Consider the following 24,092-nt stretch of genomic DNA (forward strand, 5'->3'; position numbering starts at 1 on the left):
GTAAGTTTTAGTGTCAAGGTAATGCTGGCCTGTAATCAGTATGTACATGTATTTTGTTTTTTCCTGGTTCAGTTTTGGGAGACTGTACATTTCTAGAAATTTATCCATTTATCCATCCATGTCTTCTAGGTTGTCTAATTAGTTGGTATATAATTGTTTGCAGTAATCTTTTTTGATATTTGTATTTCTGTGATGTCAGTTGTAAATTTTCATCCTGTGTTTTCATTTTCTTAGTGTCTTTTCATGTAAAATGGATTTAACTTGATGAAGTCATATTTATTTTTGTTCACTTTTACTTTAGGTAGCATATCTAAGAAAATAAGGTTACAAAGCTTATATTTTCTTCTAAGAATTTTATCAGTTTAGCTGTTACATTTAGGTCTATGATCCACTTTGTATTATTTTTTTGTATATGATGTAAATTGGGATCCAACTTTATCCTTTTGCATCTGGCTATCCAGATGTTTCAACACAATTTTTGAAAAAATTATTCTTTCTGCATTGAATCATCTGTTAATGAACAGTTATTTCTGAACTCTCAATTCAGTTACCTGACCTGACCTGTGTCTATCCTTATATTGGTTCCACATAATCATGGTTTTATAGTAAGGTAGTTATATAGTAAGTTTTGAAATCAGGAACTGGAGGGAACAAATTTTGCTTTTCTTTTTCAAGATTATTTGCTTGTGCTGTGTCCCTTACATTCCTATGTAAATTTTAGGATCAGCTTGTCGTATTGTGTGTAAACTTCAGCATCATTGAATCATGATCAAGTTGAGGAATATTGCCATCTTAATTGTGTCTTCTAATCCATGAACATGACCTGTCTTTCCATTTATTTAGGTCTTATTAGTTTTTTTCAAGGATGCTTTAAAGTTTATAATTTTCATTGTGCAGACCTTAGACTTCTGTGGTTAATTTTGTTCCTAAGAATTTTATTAATTTTTTATGCTTCTGAAAATGGAATTGTACTCTTTTCATTTTCTGCTTATCCGTTTATAATGCGCAGAAATATAATTAATTTTTGTATGTTAAAACACATTTATGGAGGCCAGTTCTTTTTTTGTGTAGATTACTTTTCTATATGCAGAAGTATATCATTTGCAAATTCAGGTAGTTTTACTTCTTCCTTTAAATATGGATGCTTTTTACGTCTTTTTCTTGCTTAGTTTCCCTGGCTAGAAACTCCAAATCTGTTTAGTAGAAGTGGTAAAAACAGACACCTTCCTCTTTGGAGGAAAATTTTCTTTCAATTTTCATAATTAAATATGTTAGTTATTAATATTTTTTAATAGATTCTGTTATCATTTCCTTATATACCTAGTTTGCTTAGTGTTTATATCGTAAAAATGTGTTCGATTTTGTTAAATGCTTTTTCTGCATCTATTGAGATACTTATGTGGTCTTTGTATATGAGTCTATTCCTATGATGTAGTCTATTGATTGATTTTCATATATTGAAACAATCTTCCATTCCTGGGATAAATCTCACTTTGTCTTGATGTACAATCCTTTTTATTTGCTTCTGGGATTGTTTTGTTAGTGTTTTGTTGAGCACTTTTGCATCTATATTCATAAGAGATATTGGTCTGCAGTATTTTTTCCTTGATATGTCTTCATCTAGTTTTGGTGTGAGGGAAATACTGGTCTCATGAGGAAGTGTTCTTTTCTAGTCTGTTTTGGAAGTGTTTTGAAAGGGTTGGGGATAATTCTTCTCTAAATATTTGGAGCAATTCACCAATGAAGCCTCTACTCATGGGTTTTTGATTGTATGAAATTTTTTGATTATTAATTCAGCCTATTTACTTGTTTACGGGTCTACATGGATTTCTACACATGTTCTTCCATCTCCCCATAGTTTGTTTACTACTATTTGTTGCTCTTTGTGACTTTTCTGAACTAACTAACGTCTGTTTTCTTTGTCACATGTGGTCACTAAAGTCTCTATGTGATTAGTTTAGTTTTAAACTTATGACTGGATAATTATTTTCTGAGTTATATGGAACCAATAATCTCCAATCTTTGCCAAAGTGCTCTGTGTAATGTGTGAGCACCTTCAACAGACAACTGTTCCTTAACTTTACTTCCTGCTTATGCAGAACCTTGACCTCAGTCAGGAGTGAGAGTATAGGCACTTCTCAGTTATTTCCTGTTTGTAACAGCCCTGGATAAACTCGTGGATGTCCATGGCCTCCTTGTTGTTTATGACTCTGTTGGAGCCTTTAAAGCCCTTTGGACATTTCTTTTCCAAGCTTTTCCTTTTAAGCTTTTTTGGTTTTCCCATTGATTGCCTGCTTATCCACCTCCTGTGGAAGTTGCAAAGTTAAACATAGCCTTTAATTGTGTCCAAAAATGCCCCCAAGGAGAAGGCTTTTAGCACTGGGCAAGTGCTGAGTAAAGTCAAATAAAGAGGGACTTGGAAGGGAGGTCTTTCAGAAAACCACCAAACAGTTCAAATAATGATAGTTTTCTGGAAATGAGGCTTAGACAGTTCAGTTCCTCTGGTGGCTTCCAGGCTTTTGTTCCTCACTATGTTTGCAGAGGTATTGATTTTGAAGGCCATGAAAGGACTGAAGAGGGGGAATGGGAATAGGGCACCTAAAACATACAAAACTCTTCCTACCAAGATTTCGCTTTATTTCCTTAATAAATGCTTCCAGGATTGCTGCAAGCCTTTGGTTAGTGTACAAAGCACGGAAAAAGTTGATTTTCACAAGTTTTGCCAGTTTTCTCGCTGCTTTTACAGAAGAGAACATTTCAGACATCATTGCTCTGCTATTTTCGCTGATGTCACGCACCTCTCGGGGTCTGCTTTGACAGATGGATTTTTCTCATCATAGTTTATATTTTCCTATCTCTTTGCATGCTAGTTATTTTTTATTGTGAATTTTGATTTTTATTGGGTTGGCTACTGGATAGTTTTTATTCTTGTATCTGTATGTATATTTTAAACTTTGTTCCAGAAAGTAGTTATTTTGTTTGTAAGCAATTTGCTCTTTTCTTGTCTAGCTCTTAAAATTTTTTTATGTGAGACAGGTGCGTTGTGATACTGGTCTTACATAAAAAAATCCCAAAGCATTGTTTAGGCCTTCCCTGGTGGTTCAGATGGTAAAGAATCTGCCTGCAATGCAGGAGACCTAGGTTTGATCCCTGGGTCGGGAAGATCCCCTGGAGGAGGGCATGGCAAACCACTCCAGTATTCTTGCCTGGAGGATCCCATGGACAGAGGAACCTGGCGGGTTAAATCCATGGGGTCACAAAGAGTCAGACATGACTGACGTGACTTAGCGTGTTTGCACAGTGCATTGTTTATTCTAGGGTTAGCTATTCCCCTCTACTGTGCCACAAGACCCTTTTGAATACGGTACCTATTGCTGCATGTATATAAGGTTTTACAGTCTGAATGAAGGGAACTGACACTGTATCTGGTCCTGTGTGAGTGCCAGATACAGTGATTCATGAGTTTGTAATCAGTCCAACCTCGGCCTCAGTTGGTGTCCTCACATGTTTACACTAGTCTGAACTCTGCTGTCCCATTGGGGTCCCTTTCCTTGTTCCAAAACCTGGACACTCTCTCAAGGCAGTAAGCTGGAGGAATTACAGGGTCACTTTGTTTCCCTCTCCCAGGGATCACTATCCTTTATTGCCTAATATCCAGTGTCTTAAGAGCTATTGTTTTATATATTTTGTCCAGGTGTTTCTGTTGTTTTAGGTTAGAAGGTAACTTTATTCCTCGTTATTCCTTTTTTCTGGAGTCAGAAATCTATTTGCCTATTTTTGCTCTGGATCTTTCATTTATATCTAAATCACTTATCTATTCTAGTCAATGGTAATATTCATCACATTGTGTGCATGTAGATAGATGTATGCTAAACTTATATAGAGTTACAAGTGTGTTAAGACTAACAAATGTCCTTTCTTTCAGTTAAGAACCATTGATGCTTCATTTTTCCAAATCTGTGCTTATCAGGAGATAACTTTTCATTCTATTAAGCTATTCTTAAATATCAATAAGAAAAATAAGAAGAGAAAAAAAAAACCAAGCAAGGAAAAAAGCATAGGCACTACAAATAGACAGTCAGTCCTGAATCTGGATCCTTTCCATTTACTGGGAAAGTTGCCTAATGTCTCTGAACCTTTGTTTTCCCATCTGTAAAAGAGGCTAATAGATAGGATTGTGTGGGGAAACACTAAGTAGTGAACCCTGGTTAAGTTTAAGAGCATCTTCTTCACCCCTTGTAACACTGTATTTTTCAGTGTGCAGGTAACTGTGGATTTAGTTATCGACAAAGGATTACATATTGCATTGCGGTACAATCTACTGAGAAACATAAGCTTCATGAGCTGTGGCCTATAGACTATCGAGTATGTCCTGTGCTGTCTTCCCCTCAGGTTTACAAATGCAATTTTAGGACCTGTTTGCATATGGCCACTTGGAAAGTTGGAAAATGGAGCAAGGTCAGTATGTAATTATGAATTTAAAATCTTATGAATGAGACTTTCCAGTTGTGGGGTGCATGGTTATCTGCACATCTATCTAGATATCAGAGTTGTCTCATACCCCTATTTTCTAACAATCACTATGTCAGTTATTTGTACAAATATCTAGTCTCTATGTTTCCTATAACTTGCTTTATAACTAATCCTGTGTCTGTTCCTCAGAGAGCCTGGCACAGTAGCTTGCATTTTGAGCAGATACTTAAGCAGTCTTTTTTAGTTCAGTGAAAAAGTAAATAAATTTAACATATGAGTAATACACGTTATTTGCATCCTGTTCCATTTCAAATTTAATTGATAGAAAGCAGGTGAATATTGCTATGCAAACTTAACATGTATCACTGAGTAAAAACTCAGGAGTTTGAATAACCATCATTAAATAATATTTATCAAGTATTTACAACATACTGCTGAGATAACTATACAAAATAAAGGGAAAGAAGTCAGTAACTGAGAAAGAATAGATTCAGTCTCTTAAGGATTAGTCCCCCTGTGACTCTCCAGCCTCCTGGCCATTAATGATCATCAGTTTGTTCCAAAAGGACCTAGTCAGGGAAGAGGAGATGTGTATTTACTGGCCTTATCATGCATCTTATAGTTTACCTTCCAATTTTACTCTATTCACAGTGCTCTGTGACTTGTGGAGTTGGGATGATGGAGAGAAGAGTGGAATGCATGGTCGATAATGGTCTGTCCAGTGATTTATGTTTAAAGCATTTAAAACCAGATGCTCAAAAGAAATGTTATGTCAGTGACTGTAAGTAAAGACTTCAAAAATCTGTTTAGAAACTAAGTGTTCCAAAGAAGTTTTAGTTAAAATTTGAAAAAAATATTTAGAGTAGTCATCAGTTCAGTTCAGTCGCTCAGTCATGACCAACTCTTTGTGACCCCATGAATCACAGCACACCAGGCCTCCCTGTCCATCACCAACTCCCAGAGTTCACTCAAACCCATGTCCATTGAGTCGGTGATGTCATCCAGCCATCTCATTCTCTGTTGTCCCCTTCTCCTCCCACCCCCAATCCTTCCCAGCATCAGAGTCTTTTCCAGTGAGTCAACTCTTCGCATCAGGTAGCCAAAGTATTGGAGCTTCAGGTTTAGTATCAGTCCTTCCAGTGAACACACAGGACTGATCTCCTTTAGAATGGACTGGTTGGATTTCCTTGCAGTCCAAGGGACTCTCAAGAGTCTTCTCCAGCACCATAGTTCAAAAGCATCAATTCTTCGGCGATCAGCTTTCTTCACAGTCCAACTCTCACATCCATACATGACCACGGGAAAAACCATAGCCTTGACTAGATGGACCTTGGTTGGCAAAGTAATGTCTCTGCTTTTTAATATGCTATCTAGGTTGGTCATAACTTTCCTTCCAAGGAGTAAGTGTCTTTTAATTTCATAGCTGCAATCAGCATCTGCAGTGATTTTGGAGCCCAAAAAAATAAAGTCTGCCACTGTTTCCCCATCTATTTCCCATGAAGTGATGGGACCAGATGCCATGATCTTCGTTTTCTGAATGTTGAGCTTCAAGCCAACTTTTTCATTCTCATCTTTCACTTTCACAGAGTAGTCATACGCTCCACAAAATGAAGGTTTCTTTTTTAAGAGTATAATATTGGTATAATTAAGTTAAATTCATGTTGTGTCTGTAATATGTTCATTGTTGATATGTTGTACTCACTTGTCCTTGAAGGTAAAACATTTACCAGCTGTAAAGAAATACAAGTGAAAAACAACATTACCAAGGATGGTGACTATTACCTTAACATTAAAGGAAGAATAACAAAGGTATTATGTAAACAGTTCCTATTTGATTTTTAACATTGACCATTGACTTTGAAACAAGCTTTTCCAGATCTTTGCATTTTCCCTTTAGATCTATTGTGCTGGCATGCACTTGCAGAACCCTAAGGAATATATATCATTGGTCAAAGGTGAAGAAGACAACTTTTCTGAAGTGTATGGTTTTAGGTATGAGCTGTATTTTGCCTTCTCTGTGCATTTTTATGGTCCATCAAGAGAATTAGAAGTTCCCGAGTTCAGAGTGGTAGTTGAATAGCTCGCAGCAGGACAAGTAATTTAAGAGCAGGTAGACATATTAGGACATAAGTCAGATGTTGTCCATGCCTGTTCAGTAATCAAACTTTGGGTATTAACATACTCACAGAAAGACTGAATAAGAAGGATGCTGTGGGTGAGAATGGGACAACAGAGGAGGGTAGAAATTAAGACCTGTGTATGTTTTCATAGATATCAAGCTGATTCCGGTAACAAAAGCTAGGAGAACTACAGCTGAATTATTTTTCTACAAACTGGTCTTGAATTTCCCATTGATCATTTTGTATGTTAACCTTGAGCAATTTTTACTTCTTTCACAATTAACTTGTTGACACAAAAAATATCGAAGAGGGTTTCTTTTTCCCTCCCACTTCCAAAGTTACTATTTACATTATGGTCTAATAACTGTACCTAACACTAAAATGTTCTAATGTTGTTATAGACTACGAAATCCATATGAATGTCCTTTTAATGGAAGCAGGAGGCAAGACTGTGAATGTAAAAATGACTATTTGGCTGCTGGACACACTGTTTTTAGCAAAATAAGAATTGATCTTACTTCCATGCAAATTAAAAGTAAGTACTGAATCTCTAGTTGTAAAATGAGAACATTTATTTGCTAATGCAAGTTTAACAATGTGCTGTATTGTTTATGTGGTAACTGGGGTCTAGCGTTGCACAATAATTACTTAAAATTTAAAAAAATGTTATTATCTACATACTTCAATGCAACAACATGGACCTTGGGGATTCTTAATAAAAATGTGATGGTAATGACACTGTTATTAATAAAGATACTGTTGTAGTAAAAATATCGCCCTTCCAAGATATAATCCTCTACCCTAAAATTCCAAATTACATTAAAAATAAGGAAATCAGTATTTTTAAATGTAGTTATGTAAGCTTTCTGAAAAGGTTTAAAGTAATGATTAACATTAGTTTCAGGTGATAGTTTGTCTAATATTTTCTTATACTCTGTCTCCTTTGATTTTTTTTAACAACCTTTTACTAGCTATGGCAGTATTTCATCATATTGTTGCAAGTGATAAAATTAAGATGCACTTACAGAACTAAGTGACTTGCCCCACTTCTTGGAGTTAGTAACTGGCATTTCAGGGATAAAGTCCCTCCCGCCCACAATCCCAGATTATGGACCTGCTGCCTTTCTAGGAAGAAATTTACAGGACAGTAAAGTTTAAGTATATTTATGAACCCTAGCATACACTGACCGTCAGACAGTCTACCCTCCTGGATATTATATAGTGACATGAAAAGGCAAATAAGTTCATTTCAGAAGCAGAAACTCTAAATCAAAATTAAATCACTAAAGCCTAGCATAGTGACTAAATCATAAAAAGAAACAAAACAATGTTTGTTGAGACAGTGAAGGTGTGAATACGTAATCTCTAACTTGCAGTCGTATGATGGTGAACTACTAGTGTCAGTAACAGTGGCTACCATTTGCTAAACACCCACCATTACTGTAGTGGGGAAGGATTATGCTGCTTTGGATACGATCAGAAACTGAAGTTAGACTCCTGAGTGTAGGCCCTCTTCATCCGGTTACTAGTCTGTGACCTTGGGCATCTCTCTCTAAGCCTCAGTCCCCTCATTTTTAAAGTAAGATGCCTCTCAAGCTTTTTCTTTCTTTTTATGTCTTCTTTCCTTCTTTTATTTATTTATTTTTTGGTTTTGGATAGAATTAAGAGGTAATACTTGCAACATATCTAGTAAATTCCTTGTAGTTAGTAAGTGCTCTATAAACAATGTCATTATTTAATAACATACGCTGTGTCAGCATTGCTGAGTAAATAATGGACATTTAGGAACTTAGTTGCTGTTCATTAACTTTTTATTTTTCATTCATTTGTCTAACAAACCTGCCATTTTGCCAGGCATTGGGCTGGGCTCTGAAGATACAATATTAAATGTATACACTTTCCACTTGCTTTCTTTCGTCCTTCCTCAAACTTGTGTGCCAAAACTCCAGTATTGATTAAATTAAACCTTTCACCTGCTCTGCATCTGCACCAGGAAATTTGTGTGTGGCAAATAATACACTGGCCTCCTGACTGATTTACCTTAAATGCTGACTCCTGAGCTTGCATGGACCCTACTCCTCTCCTCCCCCACTCCTCTCAATGTCTAACTCACAACTTCTTCTCCAGCTTCAAGCTTCTAAAATTTCTAATACCTCCACTCTATTCCCTTATTGCTGATGAGCTTGTTTCCTCTATCACTGAGAAACTAAGAACAACAAGAATGGAATTTCTGCAAACTACCACTGAAATGGAGCAGGACCCTATGGTCCTTGCCCTTCATGTCCGCAGCCCGCCTTCTGTCTGTAGAGAAACTTTAGCCAAAGAGTAAGTTTAATCAGAGAAGTGAGAAAATGCAGAAACAAAGGAAAACAGTCAAAGGAGACCAATAGTCATTAGGCAAAGTCAAGGATCTTTAGTTCCTCCCCAAGGGCTATAGATAATGCTCTGAGCCATATCCTTTGAGCTGTCTTATAGATACTGAAACTCCCACCAGGTTGAAGAAGATAACTCCATGATGATCATCAGACTGTAGCTGTAACATAAGCTGCGACAGTTTTGAGAACTGGCCTCAAAGAAATAGGTAGAAACTCATCCTGGAACTAAAGACTGTGTGTGTGTGTGCATGATCCTTCAGTCATGTCTGACTCTTTACGACCCCATGGACTATAGACCTCCAGGCTCCCCTGTCCATGGAATTTTCCATGCAAGAATACTGGAGTGGGTTATCCTGTCCTCCTTCAGAGGATCCTCTTGACCCAGGGATGCAGCCTGAGTTTCTTATGTCTCCTGCCTTAGCAGGCAGGTGCTTTACCACTAGCACCACCTGGAAAGCCTGGAACTAAAGACTAACTGTACTTAAAGCAATCAGGATGACTCTGATCAGACTGCTGCACAACTAATTCCAAGGTGACTCTCAGAGCTGACTGTGCTGTTTCTGTATGTAGCCCCCTCCCTCTGTCTATAAAAGCTTTTGCCCACTGACTCTCAGTGGTGGGGGAACCGACTTGTGGATAGGAGCCTGCCCAGTCCTCTGGTTGCTGGCCTCTGAAATAAAGCAACCTTTCCTTTTCACCTTGACTCTTTATTGGCTTTAGAGTGGCAAGCAGTTGGACCGCACTTTTGGTAACATCACAACTACTAACCCACCTAAACCTTGACCTGTAGACTTTGCCTCCTCTCCTGGTTACTGTGGACGAACTGTTCCCTCTCCCATCTGAGGCAACCCTCTCTGCTTGTGCTCTGGGTTTCTTGCTTTGAACCAACTCCAGAACATTATTTCAGCAAGCTTTCCTTTCTCTCTTACATCACCAGTTTTTCCTCCACTTCTCTAAATCCGATGACAAATTCTTGGTTTTTATTTCACTTGATCCATCAGCGCATTTTGGCTTCCAGGAATCCACACGCTCATCATTTGTCGCCAGTCTTGGTGACTCTTTCTTCCATTTTTCTTATTGTTTCTCAACTTGGTTCTTTATCTTCTACAACAATGAGTATTGAAGAAATTCAGGACTCCATCCTTTCCTTAGAGGTCTCTTTCAACTTACAGATTTTAAACACCATCTGTTAAATGATAATCCTAAATGTATAGCTCCAATTTGGACTGCTGCCCTGAATTTCAACTCCCTTCTCAGCATGCCTACATCTAATAGGCATCTGACGATGTATCCACAACTCAACTTTCAATGTTTCTTCACAACCACTCCTTCTATCCCTAATTTTCACCATTTCAATAAATGGCAACTATAATCTTCTAGTTACTCTTGTTGAAACACAGCAACATCTTTAACTCCCCCCTTTCTCTCACACCCGTGTGCCATCCATTACCAAGTTCTACAAGCCAGGTAGGGGCCTTTCATCAGACCCTGATGATGTTGGCACCTGATCGTAGGTTCTAGAACTGGGAGAAATAAGTTTCTGTTAAGATACCCAGTCTATGAGTTTGTTAGGGCAGCTTGAGCTACGACACATACCAAGTCCTGCTTTGACATTACCTCATTAGCTACCGCCTTGATAGAAATCTATATTATTTTTTTCCACCTGAATTATTATGCCTATGGAGTGGCATCCCTGTTTGCACTGGTAGCGCTCAAGTTCCTTTTCACCTTTCCTCCTACTCCTGACCTAGATTCTCTTCTCAGCAGAGAAGCCAGAGTGATCCATAAAACATAAGCCATGTCATGCCTCACACATGATCTCATTTCATCTTTTTAACAACTCCAACCTTTGCTCAAAACTCCCCAAACATCTCCCATTTAACTCACAAAATAAAAACCTTGCCAGTGGCCAGTAAAACTCAACATGACCTTCCCAACCCATTACCTTTCTGCTCCTTCTCTCCATATTCCTCCCGTGCATGAACTGCTTCAGACACACTTGTCCCTTTGCTGTTCCTTGAATACATCAAGCATCTACCCCAGCCCTCCTTAAAGCCTTTGCTCTTTCTGTTCTATCTACCTAGGATGACTGTCCCACAGTTATATGTTGGATTTACCACTTAATATTTTTTGGGTCTCTGCTTAAATATACTTTTCCAATGAATGCATCCTAGACCCTCTCCATGCCTAAACTTCCTTTTCCCTTGTCCTTTTCCTGGTTATTTATTTTTCCTATAGCAATAATCACCTGTAACATATGATAGTATCTACTCTGTTACTTATCTCTCTCTCTGGTAGCACTCAGGATCCATCAGGCCCTGTTTAATTCACTTGCAGTACTTATAATAATGTCCAATACATAATATATTCTAAAGAAATATTTGCTGAATGAGTCAGCTTTCCTCAAGGATCATTCTTGAGGAAATCTTGAAGCCAAATTTGTATTAACCAAAGAGAGAAAATGGAGTTTCAGGAGGCAGAGACATCTTGAACACAGCATGGGATGGTGAAGCATCTTGGTTCCATCAGAGATTAAGTCATCCAATTTTGCCTGAGTATAAATTGAATGGATGTTGGCAGCAGTTTGTTAAAGAATTTCCCAAAAAGAAGATCATGAAGAACAATGTATCAGTTCAGTTCAGTTCAGTTCAGTCGCTCAGTCGTGTCCGACTCTCCGCGACCCCATGAATCACAGCACGCCAGGCCTCCCTGTCCATCACCAACTCCCGGAGTTCACTCAAACTCATGTCCACAGAGTTGGTGATGCCATCCAGCCATCTCATTCTCGGTCATCCCCTTCAAGCTAATATTATTAATAATATAATAGTTTAGATAGAAAGTGATGAGGGTCTAAATTATTAAGGACAAGGTTTAAGACAGAGAGCCTGAGAACCTAAGAGGAATATTAAAGAGTCACACTCTGTGGTTTCCTAACAGACAGATTATGGGGATTTGTGGCATGAAACGTTAATTGTGACATGAAAGGATAATTGCATTTAGTTTGGGACCTGTTTATTGTTCAGTCACTCAGTTGTGTCCGACTCTTAGCAACCCCTTGGCCTGCAGCACGCCAGGCTTTCCTGTCCTTCACCTTCTGGAGCTTGCTCAAGCTCATGTTGATTGAGTTGTTGATGGCACCCAACCATCTTGTCCTCTGTTGTCCCCTTCTCCTCCTGCCTTCAATCTTTCCCAGCATCAGCATCTTTTTCAGTGAATCGGTTCTTCGCATTAGGTGACCAAAGTATTGGAGCTTCAACCTCAGCATCAGTCCCTCCAATGAATATTCAGGATTTATTTCTTTTAGGATTGACAGGTTTGATCTCCTTGCAGTCCAAGGGACTCTCAAGATTCTTCTCCAGCACCACAGTTCAAAAGCATCAATTCTTCGGCTTTCAGCTTTCTTTGGACCCTTTAAGTGAGAGCTGTTTTTGGGTTATCCAGGTAATGGTGTATGAGACCATAGCAAAGGATGATTTGAAAATTGTGTCTGTTTGCCTCGCCTAACCCTAAGTGCCATGTGTAAGCAATGGGTAAATGTTCAACAACCAACTCTTAACACTCAGGAAAAAAGTGTGACTTGTAATATTTTTCAGTTTCTTGACATATATATTCCCACCATGACCAATTTTAAGCTACCAACATGAGCTCATTTTGCATGCAGGTAGGAAAAGACACACCCAACTTGTTCTCATGATTGGGTACAAGCTGACCTGGCACACCACGAAAGGCCTCCTGGGTTTGGAAACTTCTTTTAGAGATATGATAAATATTTCCAGAAATGCTACCTTCGGTATTGCCCCTAGGGGACTGGTGTCATCACTGGAGCATGCAGACTTCTTGAAAAGTATTTGAAACAATGTTAGCAGAGGTGAGAGCCACTGACTGAATGAACATTAGTTGGAATATTATTTAAGTGGTTTAAGCATCAAAAAGTGATTGGGCCAGCTTATCTTCAGGGTTTCTCCTATTTTTGAGCCAAGATCTCTACTTTTTTGATACTTTATATAGAATCCCCAGCATTTTTGCCAATCAAGGAATTTTGTTAATACCATTAAGAAAAATAAAATAGAAAGGAATAAATAATAATGCAATAATGTAAGAAATCAAAGAAATAGAACACTTTTTAGCTGGGTGTTTTTGAATTCCCTAAATGAATTGATATGTGTACTCTCTATAAGCACTTGTGTATTGCTTTGTCATAATTTATCTTTTTAAAATTTTGTTTGTTTTTTTTGGTCACACCACGCAGTTTGTGGAATCTTAGTTCCTGGACCAGCGATTGAACCTGGGCCCTTGGGCAGTAAAAGCACTGAGTCCTAGCCACTGGAATTCCCTATTTATCTTTTGTATGTGTCTTGGTGTGTTCCTCCTTGGGTTATCCTTCCTGGAATTCTCCATGCTTCCTGGACTTGGTTGACTATTTCCTTTCCCATGTTCAGGAAGTTTGCAGCTATTATCTCTTCAAATATTTTCTCAGGTCCTTTCTCTCTCTCTTCTCCTTCAGGGACTCCTATAATGCAAATATTGGTGCATTTAATGTTGTCCCCGAGGTCTCTTAGTCTGTCTTCATTTCTGTTCATTCTTTTTTCTATATTCTGTGCTGTGGCAGAGATTTCCACTATTCTGTCCTCTAGGTCATTTGTCCGTTCTTCTGCCTCAGTTATTCTGCTGTTGATTCCTTCTAGTATACCATTTATCTCTGTTTGTTCTTTAGTTCTAGGTCTTTGCTAAGCATTTATTTCATCTTCTCAATCTTTGCCTCCATTCTTTTCCCAAGATCCTGGATCATCTTCACTACCATTATTCTGAATTCTTTTTCTGGAAGGTTGCCTATCTCCACTTCATTTGCTTGTTTTTCCTGGGTTTTATCTTGTCCCTTCATCTGGGACATAATTTTATGCTTTTTCATCGTGATTAACTTTATGTAATATGGTTTTGTTTTAGCTGCTTTGAGACTATGATTATTCTTGCTTCTTCTTGCTTGCCCTTTGATGGATGAGGCTAACAGGCTTGTGTAAGCTTCTTGATGGGAGGGAATGGTGATGGTAAAAACTGGGTCTTGCTCTGGTGGGCAGGGCCTTGTTCAGTGACGCGTTAATTCAATTATCTGCTGATGGGTGGGTTTGTGCTTCCTCCCTGGTAGTTGTTTGGCCTGAGGTGACCCAGTCTGGAGTCTGCAGGCTCTATGGTAGGGTTAATGGTGAACTCCAAGGGGGTTTACACTGGGGGACCTTCCAGTGCCACCGTCCCTGTGGTAAGCCCCTGACAACCCATGCCTCTACACTTATTCATCTTTAAATAATGCTTCTTCTAATTTTGTTCCTTGACCCCACTTTATCTATTTTAGATATTCACTATGATATAAAATACAATAGAGTATATATTTAGCTTTTAAAACATCTGGATTAGTTATAGATGTTCCTGCCGTTTTTAGGGCAGTTTTTGAGATGAACATGTTTACGTTAAATAAAAATTTGAGAGCCTGATCTATGTTATGTATGACAAGTGTACAATATTTTTGCTTCAAGTTTTGGATTAATTATATGAATGTATTTAAAAATATAATGTGAAAACTATATGCTTTGTATTCAATGAAGATTTGAATACAGTGTCTTAGTGCTGAAGAGTTTCATTTATTATTTTCTAGCTACAGACCTTCTTTTTGCCCAGACAATATTTGGAAATGCAGTTCCATTTGCCACAGCTGGAGATTGCTATAGTGCTGCCAGATGCCCACAGGTATTTCATATTTGTTTATCATTTTCTCACTGAAAAAAATTAATAATATTTGTCCTCGTTAATTTTCTTGACCACAGTACTGCAAAAAACATAAGTAAATAGAAAATGCTAACTTCTTAGATGAAATTTATTGCAGAGTTTATAGATAAACTTTGGAAGAAAAGCATCTTTGCTAATATTGCATTTGTTTGAAAGGTATAATATAAGAATTTAAAATAGTTTAGATCCTGTTTCTCCTTCCACAATGCTTTATTATTTTTACTCTTTACAGTTAGTTCCTAGAAATGAATAGACATACATCACAAGGTAAAGAAACGCATCACAAGCATGTGACTTTCATTACACTGCTACTAATATCAGTTATTTTAGCTGCCTGGGCCTGTAACATTCTCAGAATAATTTTCTATTATTTGTAAAGTAGTATATTTCCATGTCTTCTTGGTTTTATTCTTTCTTTTCCAGGGTTCTCTTCATATATATTTTAATGTCACCTTTGAGATTTCTAGTACAAAGTGTGTTTCCTAGAAAAATTTACTATCTCATTTTTAATAAAGGATTTTATAAAGTTGTTATGAGCAAGCAATATTTTTATAATAAAATGGAGAGATAAAAGCTAGATGAATGTAGCATCATTAGGTAGATTTATAGAAACTTAAAAAATCATGCACAGGAGGACTAATTATAATATTGATGTCTTTTTGAAGAGGAGTAAATAGTTTGCTAGTATTGTCTCTTCTAGGAATTTCATACTCACAATTTCCATCAAATGGCATGGAAGATATGCTTAATGTTAAAAAAAAAGAGGACTTTTTCTGTATTAGAGAAGTGCATTTAAAGGAGGTCACTAGAACTATAGGCTCAAATGAATATGAAAAACATTAACTGTGATAAATATATAAATTTTAGATCCAGAAATACAAATAGAACCTGGTAAAGGGATATGAGGGTACTCTGATAGTTCATTCCTGTACATTTTAGTCAGTTCAGTTCAGCCACTCAAGTCGTGTCTGACTCTTTGTGACCCATGGAATGAAGCATGCCAGGCTCTCCTGTCCATCATCAACTCCCTGAGCTTGCTCAAATTCAAGTTCATCAAGTTGGTGATGCCATTTAACCATCTCATACTCTGTCATCCCCTTCTCCTCCTGCCTTCAGTCTTTCCCAGCATCAAGGTTTTTTCCCAAAGAGTCAGCTCTTTGAATCAGGTGGCCAAAGTATTGGAGCTTTATCTTCAGCATTGATCCTTCTAATGAATATTCAGGACTGATTTCCTTTCGGATTGACTGGTTTGATCTCCTTGTAGTCCAAGGGACTCTCAAGAGTCTTCTCCAACACCACAGTTCAAAAGCATCAATTCTTTGGCACTCAGCTTTCTTTATACTACAGTTCTCACATCCATACGTGACTACTGGAAAAACCATAGCTTTGATTAAATGGACCTTTGTTGACAAGGTAGTCTCTGTCTTTTAATATGCTGTTTAGGTTGGTCATAGATTTTCTTCCAAGGAGCAAGCGTCTTTTAATTTCATGGCTGCAGTCACCATCTGCTGTGATTTTGGAGCCGAAGAAAATAGTCTGTCACTGTTTCCATTGTTTCTCCATCTATTTGCCATGAAGTGATGGGATCAGATGGCATGGTCTTAGAAGATTGAGCTTTAAGCCAGCTTTTTCACTCTCCTCTTTCACTTTCATCAAGAGGCTACTTAGTTCTTCACTTTCTGCCATAAAGGTGGTGTCATCTGATATTTCTCCCAGCAATCTTGATTCCAACTTGTGCTCTGTTCAACTTGGCATTTTCCATGATGTACTCTGCATATAAATTAATGAAGCAGGGTGACAATATGCAACCATATTTTACTCCTTTTTGGAACAACAGACTGGTTCCAAATTGGGAAAGGAGTATTTCAAGGCTTTATAGTCACCCTGCTTATTTAACTTATATGCAAAGTACATCATGAAAAATGATGGATTGGATGAAGCACAATCTGGAGTCAAGATTGATGGGAGAAATAGTGATAACCTCAGATATGCAGATGACACCACCCTTATAGAAAGTGAAGAAGAACTAAAGAGCCTCTTGATGAAAGTGAAAGAGGGGAGTGAAAAAGCTGGCTTAAAGCTCAACCTTCAAAAAACTAAGACCATGCCATATGGTCCCATCACTTCATGGCACATAGATGGGGAAACAGTGACAAACTTTATTTTTGGAGGCTCCCAAATCACTGCAGATGGTGACTACAGCCATTAAATCAAAAGATTCTTGGTCATTGGAAGAAAAGTTATGACCAACCTAGACAGCATGTTAAAAAGCAGAGATGTTGCTTTGCCAACAAGTCCGTCTAGTCAAAGCTATCGTTTTTCCATTAGTCATGTGTGGATGTGATAGTTATAAAGAAAGCTGAGCACCAAAGAATTGATGCTTTTGAACTGTGGTGCTGGAGAAGACTCTTGAGATTCCCCTGGACTGCAAGGAGATCCAATCAGTCTACCCTAAAGAAAATCAGTCCTGAATATTCATTGGAAGGACTGATGTTGAATCTGAAACTCCAATACTTTGGCCACCTGATGCAAAGAATTTACTCACTAGAAAAGACCCTGTTGCTGGGAAAGACTGAAGGCAGGAGAGGGGAGGACAGAGGATGAGATGATTGGATGACATCACTGACTTGATGGACATGAGTTTGAGTAAGCGCCAGAAGTTGGTGATGGACAGGGAAACCTGGCTTGCTGCAGTCAATGGGGTCGCAAGGAGTTGGACACGACCAAGCGACTGAACTGAACTGATATTGATTTGGCATACTGTACAAAGAAAATTACAAATAAAGGTTTTGATTTTATGGTTTGTAGAAAAACACAAATGCCAGATACAAAGAAGAAAAATTACTGAGTAAGTGATTGAAAAGAACATCTTTTGTAATACTAATCATCCATCTTCCACTGTATTTAATGAAGATGTGTTCATTTTCTTTCCCCACAAAAATGCATTCAGTACTGTACAAGCACAAATCTAGGGAAAGAAAGTGCCCAGATCACAAGTTTTGAGAAAACTCCTAGTGTTGATTACAGACATGGAGACCTGGCATGCTGTAGTCCATGGGGTCACAAGGTGTCAGACAAGACTGAGCAACTGAACTGAGATGTTTTTCGACTGAACTGTTTTTCTGGAATTCTCTTATTTTTTCTAGGATCCAACAGCTGTTGACAATTTGATCTCTGATTCCTCTGCCTTTTCTAAATCCAGCTTGAACATCTGGAAGTTCTCGGTTCACATACTGTTGTAGCCTAGCTTAGAGAATTTTGAGCATTACTTTGCTTGTGTGTGAGATGAATGCAGTTGTGTGGTGGACTGAATATTCTTTGGCATTGCCTTTCTTTGGGATTGGAATGAAAACTGACCTTTTCCAGTCCTGTGGCCACTGTTGAGTTTTCCAAATTTGCTGGCATATTGAGTGCTGCACTTTAATAGCATCATCTTTTAGGATTTGAAGTAACTTGTCTGGAATCCATTTTAGTTCACTGATTCCAAAAAAATCGACGTTTATTCTTACCATCTCCTGTTTGACCACTTCTAATTTACCTTGATTCATGGGCTTTTCATTCCAGGTTCCTATGCAATATTGTTCTTTATAGTAGAGGACTTTACTTCCATCACCAGTCACATCCACAGCTGGGCATAGTTTTCACTTTGGCTCAGCCTCTTCATTCTTTCTGGAGTTATTTCTCCACTCTTCCCCAGTAGCATATTGGGTTCCTACTTGCCTGGGGAGTTCATCTTTCAGTGTCCTATCTTTTTGCCTTTTCATACTGTTCATGGGATTCTCAAGGCAAGAATACTGAAGTGGTTTGCCCTTCCCTTCTCCAGTGGACCACGTTTCCTCAGTACTCTCTACCGTGACCCATCTGTCTTGGGTAGCCCTGCATGACATGGCTCATAGCTTCATTGAGTTAGACAGCACTGTGCTCCAAGTGATCAGTTTGGTTAATTGTCTGCTCTCTGATGGATAAGGATAAGAGGCTTGTCGAAGCTTCCTGATTGGAGGGAATGGCTGTGGGGGAATCTGGGTCTTGCTCTGATAGGCAGGGCCATGCTCAGTAAATCTTTAATCCAATTTTCTGTTGATGGGTGGGGCTGTGTTCCCTGACTGTAGTTTGGCCTAAGGCCAAACTATGATGGGGTAATGGGCTTCCCTTAGCTCAGTCAGTAAGAAGTCCTGACAGAAGCCTGTCAGGCTATAGTCCATGGGGTTGCAAGAGTCAGACACAACTTAGCAACTAAACCAAATGGCGATAATGGCGATGTCCTTCAAAAGGACTTATGCCAGGGCTGTTGTATTCAGTGCCCCAACCCCATGGCAGGTCACTGTCAACCCACACCTTCACTGGCTACTCCAGGACACTCACAGAAGAGTCTGGCTCAGTCTCTTGTGGGGTCATTGCCCCTTTCTCCTGGGTCCTGGTGCACACAAGCTTTGGTTTGTGCCCTCCAAGAGTCTGTTTCCCCAGTCCTGTGGAAGTTCTGTAATCAAATCCCACTGGCCTTCAAAGTCAGATTCCCTGGGGGTTCCTAAAGGAGATCAGTCCTGAATATTCATTGGAAGGACTAATGCTGAAGCTGAAGCTCAAATACTTTGGCCACCTGATGCGAAGAGCTGACTCATTGGAAAAGACCCTGATTCTGGGAAATATTGAAGGCAGGGGAAACAGGGGATAAAAAAGGATGAGATGGTTGTATGTCATCACCAACTCGATGGAAACATGAGTTTGAGTAGGCCCAAGGAGTTGGTGCCAGACAGAGAAGCCTGATGTGCTGCAATCCATGGGGTCACAAAGACTTGGACATGACTGAATGACTGAACTGAACTGAACAGGTAGCTCAGCTGGTCAAGAATCCACCTGCAATGCAGGAGACCCATGTTTAATTCCTGGGTCAAAAATTTCCCCTAAAGAAGGTATAGGCTACACACTCCAGTATTCTTAGGCTTTCCTGGTGGCTCAGTAGGTAAAGAATCTGCCTGAAATGCGGGAGACCTGGGTTTGACCCCTGGGTTGGGAAGAGCCCCTGGATAAGGGTATGGCAACCCACTCCAGTATTCTTGCCTGAAGAATCCCATGGTCAGAGGAGCCTGGCTGGCTACAATCCATGGGGTCGCCAAGAGTCGGACACAACTGAGCGACTAAGCACAGCACACAGCAAAGTGATATGAAGTGACAGGATTTTTAATCAACCACCCTGACTTCAACATGACTCATGTAGACCACGTAGTAATCTCTAAACTGCCCAGTATAATTGTAAGGTACCAAAACACAATGTCGAGACCAAAAGATTTATTTGTGCTTGACACTGGAATATTATACTTATTTAAAAATTTGTGTCTGAGAAAGATAAAATTTTAATCTATCTAGGAGTAGAATCAGGGGGAAAAAAGGGAAGGTTTAAGTCATGTTATGTAAAGAAAATGAAGAAGGTAGCCAGGAAAAGAGAGAGAGGTTATGATAACTATCATTAAATACGTAGAGAGTGCCATGAGAGAGCAGTGGCATCAGTATGTATTACTCAAGGAGATGTTAATGAGACAGAAGATTTCAGTTTAAGGTAAAGAAGACTTTTATCAGAGAGAGTTTCCCAGTAAGGAGACCCTCTGCAAAATATGAGGCCTTAGTAAATCACTAATTTTTGTCCATATTTTTGTAAATTGATCTTGTATTCTGCAAGTCTGCTTAAATTCATTTATTAGTTATAATAATTTTTTGTTGGATTCCTTAGGATTTTCTGTATACAAACGAATGTTATCTACAAATAGTTTTACTTCTTCCTTTGCAGTCTGAATTTTTTTAAAATTTCTTTATCTTGCCTCATTGCACTGTCTAAAACTTTCAGTATACTGTTAAATAGAAGTGGCCACAGTGGACATCCCTGTCTTATTCTTGATTGCAGAGGAAAAACATTAAGTCCTTTATCATTTATTGTGTTAGTTGTGAATATTTTGTAGATACCTTTGATCAATTTGAGGAAGTGCCCTTCTATTACTAGTTTAAGTGGTTTTATCATAAATGTGTGTGTGTGTTCAGTCATGTCCGACTCTTGTGACCCCTACAGACTGTAGTCCACCAGGCTTTTTTGTCTTTGGGATTTTCCTGGCAAGAACACTGGAGTTGGTTGCCATTTCCTCCTCCAGGGGATCTTCCTGACATGTTCAAACCCATCTCCTGTGTCTCTTGCTTCTCCTGCATTGACAGGTGGATTCTTTACCACTGAGCCACCAGGGAGGCTCATCGTGAATGTTGAATTTTGTCAAACGCTTCTTCTGCATGTGTTGAGATAATCCTGTGGTTACTGTTCATTACTATAGTGATAGTGAAATGATGTATCACACTGATTTTTGTGTGTTGAAGCAATTTTGCATTCCTGGGGGAAATCCTTGATGATATCTAATACATTTTGTATGTCACTAGATTTGGTATGCTTTGTTGAGAATTTTTTGTCTGTTTACAGAAAAGATACTGGTCTATCATTTTCTTTTTTTGTGATGCCCTTGTCTGGTTTTTATATCAGGGAAATACTGGCTTCATAGAATAAATTGGTAAGTAATCCCCCATTTCTAATTTTTTGGAAGAGTTTGTGAAAAAGTAATGTTTGGTGGGATTCAGCAGCAAAGCCATCTGAGCTTGGGCTTTTCTTTGTAAATGTTTTATTTACTAATTCAATCTCTCTATTTATTGTGGATTTTTTCAGATTTTCTAGCTCTTAAGTCTATTTTGGTAGTTTTTTCCCCCTAGGAATTTGTCCATTTCATCAAAGTTATGTAAATTGTTGGCTTACAATTGTCCATAGTATTGCCTTATAATCCTTTATATTCCTGTAAGATTCACAGTTATTCCTGATTTTGGTGATTTGAATCTCCTATCTTTTCTTGATTTTGTTAATTTTGTTCTTTTCAAAAAACCAACTTTTGATTTTGCTGATTTTCTCTGTAATTTTTCTCATTTGTTTCTTCAGTTTCCACTCTATTCATTATCATTTCTTTCCTTCTGCTTGCTTTAGATTTAATTTGGTCTCTTTTTTTTTTTTTTCAGTGTTTCAGGTAGAAGTTTAGGTCATTGGTATGAGAGCCTTTTTATCTTTTAATATGGGCATTTACAACTATAAATTTCCCTTTAAACACTTCTTTGCAGCATTCCTGAAGTTTTGGTGTTGTGTGTTCATTTTCATTCATCTTGAGTGTTTTCTATTATCATTTGTGATGTCTTATTTGGTGTGGTGTTTTTGTTCTTGCATGGCTGACTGCCATGCAAGAGTCTTGTCTGACTCTTTGTGACCCCATGAACTGCAGCACACCAGGCTTACCTGTCCTTCACTATCTCTCAGAGTTCGCTCAAATTCATGTCCATTGACTCAGTGATGCTATCTAATCTCATCCTCTGTTGTGAATTTCCCACATTTCCTTCTGTTATTGATTTCTACTTTCATTCCATTGCGGTTAGAAAATACACTTTGTATTATTCAATCTTTTGAAATTTATTGAGGCTTGTTTTATAGCATAGCATATGGCTATCTTGGAAAATGTGCAGTGTGTGCTTGGAAAGAATGTGTGTTCTGTTGTTGTTGGGTGAAGTGTTCTCTGGATGTCTGTCAGGGCTACTTGGTTAAAGTGTTGTTCAACTCTTCCATTTCCTTGTTGATCTTCTCCCTAGTTATTTTATCTCTTGAAACTGCAGTTATTATTGCTGAATTATCTACTTCTCACAGCAATCTTTTAGTTTCATTTATTTTGTATGTAATTTATTTACTTTGAGATTTTTTTTGCACGATTGTCTGTCTATGGGGTCACACAGAGTCGGACACGACTGAAGTGACTTAGCAGCAGCAGCTATTTATAATTGTCATAATTTCTTGATATATTGACACTTTTGTGTCAAAAACATTCCCTTTTATCTGTAGTATCATTTTTTGTTTTAAAGTCTAATTTATCTGATATTATAGTGGCAACTCAGCTTGTTTATAGTACATGGTGTACATGTTTTCCTCCCATTTGCTTTTGACATATATTTTTGACTCTTAAGAGTGTCTCCTACAGAGAGCATTTTGTTGAATTTCTGCCAACCTTTGCCATTTGCCATTTTGTTTTTTATATGTCATATCATTTCTGGTTTTCTGTCCCCTTTTTACTATTTTTTAAAAATTCAGTGAATGTTTTCAAGTGTAACATTTTAATTTAACAATTGTCTCACTATATTTTTAATTGCTTTCTTAACAGTTGCTCTAGGGCTTACAGTGTACATCTTAATAGAATTTACTCCAGGTTTATATTACCTAATTGCAGTGACATAGAAGTATTACTCCTACATATACTTTTTCCCCTTTCCTTTTCTGTTGTATTTGTAATGCATACACAAGCTAACCTATGTAACAAACCTGCAATACATTTTTATAACATTTATATAATTTTTGGCTTCCTTTGTGACTCAGCTGGTAAAGAATCCACCTGCAATGCAGGAGACCTGGGTTCGATCCCTGAGTTAGGAAAATCCCCTGGAGAAGGGAAAGGCTACTCACTCCAGTATTTCTTGGCTTCTAGATGAACAACAGAACTCAGCAATTTATCTTACTGAGATTCCCATATATGTGCTTATTTTTCTCTAGATGCTTTCGGATTTTTTCCTTTGTTTTTGACTTTCAGCATCTTTCTTGTGACATATTTGGATGTGGATGTCTTCGTGTCTACTCACTTGCAATCCGTTGACTTCTCCTTCTTAGTCACTTCAGTCGTGTCCGACTCTGTGACGCCATAGACGGCAGCCCACCAGGATATGTAGATTAATGTAGTTTCACCAAACTTAGAAAATTTTCAGCCATGATTTCTTCAAATATATTATCTGGTGCTTTTGGTACTTCCATCATGCATGGTTTGGTGTACTAATGGTGTCCCTCACTTCTCTGAGGCTCTATTCATTTTTCTTTTTCTTTTTTTTTTGCTATTTTTTCAGATTGTACCATCACTATTGGTATCTTTTCAAGTTTGCCAATTCTTCTGCCAGCTCCAATCTGCTGGTTGATCCCCTCTAGTGAATTTTTATTTTGGTTATTGTACTTTTCAGCTCCAGAATTATTCTTTAGATCTTTTTATAAATATAATTTTTATCTCTTTATTGATAGTCTCTTTTGATGAGACATTATTATCATACTTTTCTTACTTTTTTAAACATGGGTTTTCTTTAGTTCTTTGAACATAGTTTTAATAGCTGCTTTGAATCTTTATCTGCACAGTCTGACATCTGAAACCTCTCAAAAGCAGTTTCTGCTGCCTTTTCCCCCGTTATATGAGTCATCCTTTCCAGTTTCTTTGCATGTGTCACAATTTTTTGTTGAAAACGGATCATTTTAGAT

The 24,092-nt window shown here is 38.1% G+C and overlaps 1 protein-coding gene across 1 annotated transcript in view; it reads left to right on the plus strand.

Annotated features, from left to right (window-relative positions):
- ADAMTS20 (ADAM metallopeptidase with thrombospondin type 1 motif 20) overlaps positions 1 to 24,092 on the plus strand; it is a 210,082-nt gene that overhangs the window by 171,127 nt on the left and 14,863 nt on the right. Inside the window, exons 32-37 of the mRNA XM_055395361.2 lie at positions 4,258 to 4,458; positions 5,125 to 5,254; positions 6,188 to 6,282; positions 6,371 to 6,465; positions 6,995 to 7,128; positions 14,616 to 14,707. Coding sequence (XP_055251336.2) covers positions 4,258 to 4,458; positions 5,125 to 5,254; positions 6,188 to 6,282; positions 6,371 to 6,465; positions 6,995 to 7,128; positions 14,616 to 14,707 — 747 coding nt within the window. The remainder of the gene's footprint in view (positions 1 to 4,257; positions 4,459 to 5,124; positions 5,255 to 6,187; positions 6,283 to 6,370; positions 6,466 to 6,994; positions 7,129 to 14,615; positions 14,708 to 24,092) is intronic.

The sequence above is a fragment of the Moschus berezovskii genome, chromosome 6 (genome assembly GCF_049115385.1).
Source record: "Moschus berezovskii isolate FMDL1 chromosome 6, NW_MosBer_1.0, whole genome shotgun sequence".
NCBI lineage: Eukaryota > Metazoa > Chordata > Mammalia > Artiodactyla > Moschidae > Moschus > Moschus berezovskii.